The following is a 6766-nucleotide window of genomic DNA, read 5'->3' on the forward strand; positions in this document are numbered from 1 at the left end:
TTGTAACTTTTAATAATTAAAGGACTCAACAATATAACTACCGATAATCTAAGACTATTTTATAACTTTTATACTTTATCCTAAATTTATTTATGAAAAAAGGGTAAGAGGTGGGGGTATTGGGCACGTAGAGGGAGTGTGGTAGGTACAGGCCCCGGGACTTGGTGTCTGGTGTGGATTTGAAGGTGACACGGGCATACCTGTGCCTTTTAATTCCCCCACCGACTTCCTCTCCCCCATATGCTCTACCTACTCCCCATTTCTCTTCCCTTATATTCCCCTTTCACCCTCTCCCTTTCCCTCTATCTCTCTGCATCATCATCTTTCTAAACCATGATCTCCATTGCTGATCACCCCGTTGAACTTGAAACCCCAAAGCCCGACCAACAGTTCTCCCCTGAACCCACCTCCGATCATGTTTTCAGATCTAAGTTGCCCGATATACCCATCTCAAACCACCTTCCTCTCCACACTTACTGCTTCCAAAACCTCTCTTCTTCCTCTGACAAACCATGTCTGATCTCCGGATCATCTGGCAAAGTCTATTCCTTCCACGAAACCCACTTGGTTGCACAGAAGACAGCTGCTGGTTTGTCCAGTTTAGGCATCCAAAAGGGAGATGTCATCATGATTCTCCTTCAAAACTCTGCTGAATTCGTGTTTGTGTTCATGGGAGCTTCCATGATCGGAGCTGTTTCGACCACGGCTAACCCTTTTTACACACCCAAAGAGATCTTCAAGCAGTTCAAAGCTGCTGGAGCTAAACTCGTCGTCACTCAATCCCAATATGTCGACAAGCTTAGAGATAGCTACAACGTCGTCGATGACAACGAAAAGTTTCCCAAAATAAGCGAAGATTTCAAGGTGATCACCATCGATGACCCTCCGGAAAACTGTTTAGATTTCAGTGTGTTATCGGAAGCAAACGAGAACGAGATCCCTCAAGTTTCCATTCACCCCGAAGACCCTGTAGCTTTGCCCTTCTCTTCGGGAACAACGGGGCTACCCAAAGGAGTCATTTTAACTCACAAAAGCTTGATAACAAGCGTCGCTCAGCAAGTCGATGGAGAGAATCCGAACCTTTATCTGAAACACGACGACGTTGTATTATGTGTTTTGCCCCTGTTTCACATTTACTCCCTCAACAGCGTCCTCTTGTGTTCCCTGAGGGCTGGAGCCGCGGTTCTGTTGATGCACAAGTTTGAGATAGGGGCGTTGTTGGAGCTAATACAGAGGCATAAAGTGTCGGTGGCCGCGGTGGTGCCGCCGTTGGTGTTGGCATTAGCTAAGAATCCAGTGGTGGCGCAGTTTGATTTGAGCTCAATAAGGGTGGTGCTTTCAGGCGCTGCTCCGCTCGGGAAAGAGCTGGAAGAGGCTCTCCGGCAAAGACTTCCTCAGGCCGTTTTGGGACAGGTCAGTTTATTTATTTATTTATTTATTTTTCCATTAATGCATTTCTTAACTGAAATTCATGCAAAATGAGAGTAATTATCAAATCTTCTTTCCATTATTTTATTCCTCCTTAAGTACTTAAAATATTTTTAATTTTTTTTTATAAGTTCAGTTTCTATTTATATAATATTAATATAATGCGTCAATTGGAAATATTATAAAGTTCAAGGTATTTCTACATTAATTAAAAGAGTCAGATTATGATAATATTTTTTAAAAGAAAACTACAAAAACTTGATTTTTTTATATTTTCGAAGTTGATATGATATTTAATAAAAGAGTTGCACTAATTTAATTAAACGTAAAATATACTAGTGGTTTTATAACTATTAAAAGCTATAAAATGATCATCGATTATAAAAAATTGTTGTATTGAATCTTGAGAATATTAAGAGTTATAAAATGATCACTAGATTATTTATATGTTTTAAATTCGTCATTTTTCATTAAAAAAGTTGATGACAATCTGAGCTGGATCTTAAAATGTTAATTAAGATCATTTGAGATTTTGATATTAGATTTTAACATAGTAGGTTAACATATAGTTTAGATTGTCGTCAATTCTTTTAATGAAAAAAAAACGATTTTGGGAAATATGAATAATTAAATAATCATTTTGTAATTTTTAATAATCATTAGACTTAACAAAACAATATTGTATTGTCGGTGACCATTTTTGTAGGTTACCCTTTAATAAAACTATAAATAACCAACTAAAAGGAAACTTTTGTAGGGTTGGCAAGGGGGATTTTGATAATTTAGGAGGCGTTAAAGGCTACTTTTTTATAATTAAACAATCAAAAAGAAAGTGGTGAAGGGAAAAACAGACTTTATTTTCCTATTTTTAATACATGATTTTGGCTATTTAAAAAAATAATAATACATGATATTTGGGGAATTAAATTGGTTCTCTTAAATTGAAGGTAGTTTTATTTTTATAAAAATAAAATATTAATATAATAAGGACCAGGTGAACTGTTTTAGGGCCTACGTAATTAATGATAATATTGATGGCTTAGATCCTGTGGTTCTGGAAATTAAATATAGTACGAAAAAACTAATATTTCTTAATTTTATATATTTATAATTTTGTAACATATTATGAAACTATATAAAATTTAATGTACTAGAAAATTTATTGATAGTCGGTCTTACTAGAAAGTGCGGCCCAACTAAATCTTAAATGATTTTCAACTAAATAGGCCTAAATTATGATGTCATATTCGTAACCATATACTGCTCCAGTGCCTTTTCTCATCATAAATTTAATGAAGCTAATTAAATATATGATTAACACAAAAACAATTAAATTATATATTTTTCTATTTAAGTTTATAACGTTATAACTATTATCATTTTAAATGCATGCATTGTAATTGTGGTTAAAAATATTATGAACGACATATTACACATTTATAAAACTTTAAAAAATTATTCTTGAAAAATAAAATTATTGTTATTTTAAAAAAATCTAAAATATTTTTAATGTCTCAAAAAAAAGTCTCAAAATTTTTAATCCCGAAAATCAACGTCACTCGTTGTTGCCTACCCACCCATCTTCGGCCGTCACCCGTAATTTCAATCTCTCAAATCCCTAAATTTCAACACACATCTATCTCAATCAGTAGATAAGTGGTTGGCGGGCGAGTGATCATGGGGTGAGTGATCGATAGATGAGTGAGTGATCTTCGACAGTGATAGTGATCGATTATATAGGTGAAAGTCTTGTGGTATTTTATGAATAATAAAAAATTTAAGGATTTTTAAAAAAATGTGAATTTTAATTTTAAAAATATTAAAAGAAAAGAAATAAAGATTAGGTCACATGTCAAATATCAATTGATTGGTTGATTTTTAATAGTTGTTATGACGTAGACACTTAAAATTGCAATGTTTATAACATTAATACTTACATTAACTGAAAAAAATTAGATACTTAAATAGAAAAAGAGATATAATTTAAAATTTTATATTAAACCTTAAATATATGTTAAAAATAACCTGATTAACCTATCTTTAGAATATAAATAACCTAACTTTAGACGATTTAATTTAAACATATTATTATTATTACATTCAATAACACATAAATTTGAGTAGGTTTAATGTAATATTTTTCATTTTAAAAGTGTACAAAAAATAATAATTAATTTTGGGCACTAACTAACAAAGATAAATGAATTTGGAGCCATCCACGTATTCCAAAATTCTGTCACACACAGAACACAACTCAAACTTCTGTAAGAATCTTTGGTTAGATCTGAAACACATAAATATTAAAATATGCATATTATTCTGTTGAAATTACTTTAATAATAACATGAACACCCATTTTTCCATTTTCGAGAGGATATTCATGTCCACTCATGGGAACGGTGGGAACGGATAGATAAAGTGATTTATTAAAATTTAAAATTATCATATATTTAATATTTTTAATATATATTTTTTTATTGATACTTTTTTTTTATTTTTTAAAATTTTAGAAGTTCACCCTTTTAATATAAAATTTGACGTTCGTTCTCAAAGGCAGAACCTCGTGGGGGGACATGACCCACTTCAACTTTTTTTGGTTTAATTGTATTTTAAACCCTTAAAACTTTTAAAACTATTAAATTTAATTTTTGAATCCCTAAAATTTTTTGGTTTAATTATTTTTTTAAGGCTATCAATTTTAAAGTTAACTTAAGTTTTGCCTCTAACTTTTTTGGTTTAATTATTTTTAGGACATGACAATTTTGAAATTAGTAAAATTAAGCTTGAATCCTCTATTTTTTGTGATTTAATTACCTTTTAGAACCTTGTTAGTGTAAAAAATAAGCAACTTGGCCTCTCCCATGATTTTATCCTAGTTCCGCCCTTGTCCATTCCTGCATTCACTAACTTCAGTTAAAACCAAATTAACTGACTGAATCGAAGTTTTTTCGGTTAATTGGTTGGTTAATTTTAAGTTCGGTCGATTAACGATTAATGATTTTTTCAAACTTCAGTTATCAGTTAATTCGGTTTGAAATCGATCGGTTAACGGAATTAACCAAAATTATTAAATATTTAATATATTTTTTATATTACTTAGCCTTAAGATTGTTTAAACTTCGGTTTTAACCGAATAAATTGAAAATATAAAATATTTAATATATAATATATATTATTTATAAATTTCGGTTAATTCAGTTAATCAATTGATTAATAAAAATTTATTTGGTTCGGTTAATTATTTTTGAAAAAAATTAATTCAATTAACGGTTAAAGGGAAAAAATACAGTCAATAAAATTTTAGAAATTCGATTCGATCAATTAATCGAACCTATTTAACACCCCTGCCATTCACTGCATCATTATAAGCATTTTTTAATTGATTGAAGTGATTTATATTTCCCTTAAAATATAGGGCTATGGAATGACAGAGGCTGGACCAGTGCTATCAATGTGCCTAGGGTTTGCTAAACAACCCTTTCCAACCAAGTCAGGTTCATGTGGAACGGTCGTTAGGAATGCAGAGCTTAAGGTGATTGACCCGGAAACCGGCTGCTCCCTTGGGTACAATCAACCGGGCGAGATTTGCATTCGTGGATCCCAAATCATGAAATGTTATTTGAATGATAGTGTGGCCACTGCTGCCACCATTGATGTCGAGGGTTGGCTTCATACGGGTGATATAGGCTATGTGGACGACGATGATGAGATTTTCATAGTGGATAGAGTCAAGGAAATCATCAAATTCAAAGGCTTTCAAGTATGCCTAATGTCTCTTTTTTTCATCATTTATGGGTTTAAAGCAACATTTGAATAAGTTGGGTTTTGTTTTAGGTGCCACCGGCTGAGCTTGAGTCCCTCCTTGTATGCCATCCTTGTGTTGCAGATGCAGCTGTCGTTCCGTATGCACCTTTTTCATTTTTGTTCAAGTTTTCATCTTTATTTATCAGAATGGCACCTATTTCTGTCACATAAGATGAAAGACATATCTACGTGACAACGCCTTTTGAAAAGCTCTTCCTCAAGAAAGTGTTTTTTCTTGTGGAATGTCACGTCAAAATATAAATTATGTTCATACTTCATGTGACCTATAAAATAAATAAAGACGCTTCTTTGAGAAAGAACCTTTAAATGTATTTCCTTAACGATTAGTTCATACTCTAGGTTCTTCTTTATGGAATCTCCACTTATGTGACATGTCACATGCAAAATATAAATTATTTTCATACTCCATGTGACCTACCACGTAAGTAAAGAAGCTTCTTCGAGGAAGAATCTTGAGGAAGAACCTTTCGGAAGGTGTTGTTACATAGGCGCACCTTCGTTGTATATGACAAAAATTGGTCACTCTGAGAAATAAAATATTTTAGGTGCTATTTTGATAAAAAATAATAAAAGAGTATTATTTTCATAATTTAACCTTCAATATCAGTGTGTGAGTATCCATATCTAATGATCTTTTAACAGGCAAAAAGATGAAGTTGCTGGTGAAGTTCCTGTTGCATTTGTGGTTCGGTCCAATGGTTTTGAGCTCACCGAAGATGCTGTCAAAGAATTCATTGCTAAACAGGTCTGTATATATATGAAGAAATCAAAATTGGGTTTCATTTAATGAGAATATAATCCTTTTTGTTGTGAAAAACAGGTGGTTTTCTACAAGAGGTTGCATAAGGTGCACTTTGTTCATGCAATTCCCAAGTCTCCTTCAGGGAAGATTTTGAGAAAAGATCTGAGAGCCAAGTTGGCTACTGCTACCCAAATTGCATGAAAAATTGTGTTGATTTTGTTTTAACTTAGGCTTAATGTGTCAAGATAGTTGTTGAAAAGAAAAAGATCAGTATGCAATTAGTTCTCTGTTATATTAAGTTTGTTCTCAAATGAAGTTGTCATGCTTGTAAGCAATTTGTTTCATGGTGGTGTTGTAGTAAGAGGGGAATTAAAGCCATTGATGTCACTTGAAGTTTGGCTCAACGTGAATGTCTTGCCTATTGGTTTAGATTGGACATTAATCTTATGTTCCAACTTGTAATGTTTTCTTTTGTATTGGAAAGAAAATCCATTCTTTGAATTGCTTCAATCTTATTGTTTTCTATCTTAATTATTTGGTTAAATCACGTATTTAGTCATCTTTTGCGATTATGTTTTGGTCACCTAATTGTTTTTTTAAATCATACCTTATTTTTATTCTATTTTGGTCACTTGTCATTAGAAGATAAATAGAATTATTGACGTGATAATTTTTATTTTATTTTTTTAAAAGATAATGTGACATTATCTTATGGTGATACATTGACATCATTTTAATGACATGTGATCAAAACAGAACTAAAACGTAACG

General features: G+C 32.1%; 1 protein-coding gene across 1 annotated transcript; it reads left to right on the forward strand.

The window, feature by feature from the left end:
* Nucleotides 1-255: 255 nt before the first annotated feature.
* On the forward strand, nt 256-6483 carry LOC120213531 (4-coumarate--CoA ligase 2-like). The gene is made up of 5 exons (XM_039211644.1): nt 256-1413; nt 4844-5188; nt 5263-5330; nt 5896-5998; nt 6074-6483. Exons 1-5 carry the CDS (start codon nt 334-336, stop codon nt 6194-6196), a joined length of 1719 nt encoding a protein of 572 aa, XP_039067575.1. The 5' UTR covers nt 256-333; the 3' UTR covers nt 6197-6483.
* The last annotated feature ends 283 nt before the right edge of the window (nt 6484-6766 follow it).

The sequence above is a fragment of the Hibiscus syriacus genome, unplaced genomic scaffold (assembly GCF_006381635.1).
Source record: "Hibiscus syriacus cultivar Baekdansim isolate YM2019G1 unplaced genomic scaffold, ASM638163v2 tig00110029_pilon, whole genome shotgun sequence".
In the NCBI taxonomy this organism is placed as follows: domain Eukaryota; kingdom Viridiplantae; phylum Streptophyta; class Magnoliopsida; order Malvales; family Malvaceae; genus Hibiscus; species Hibiscus syriacus.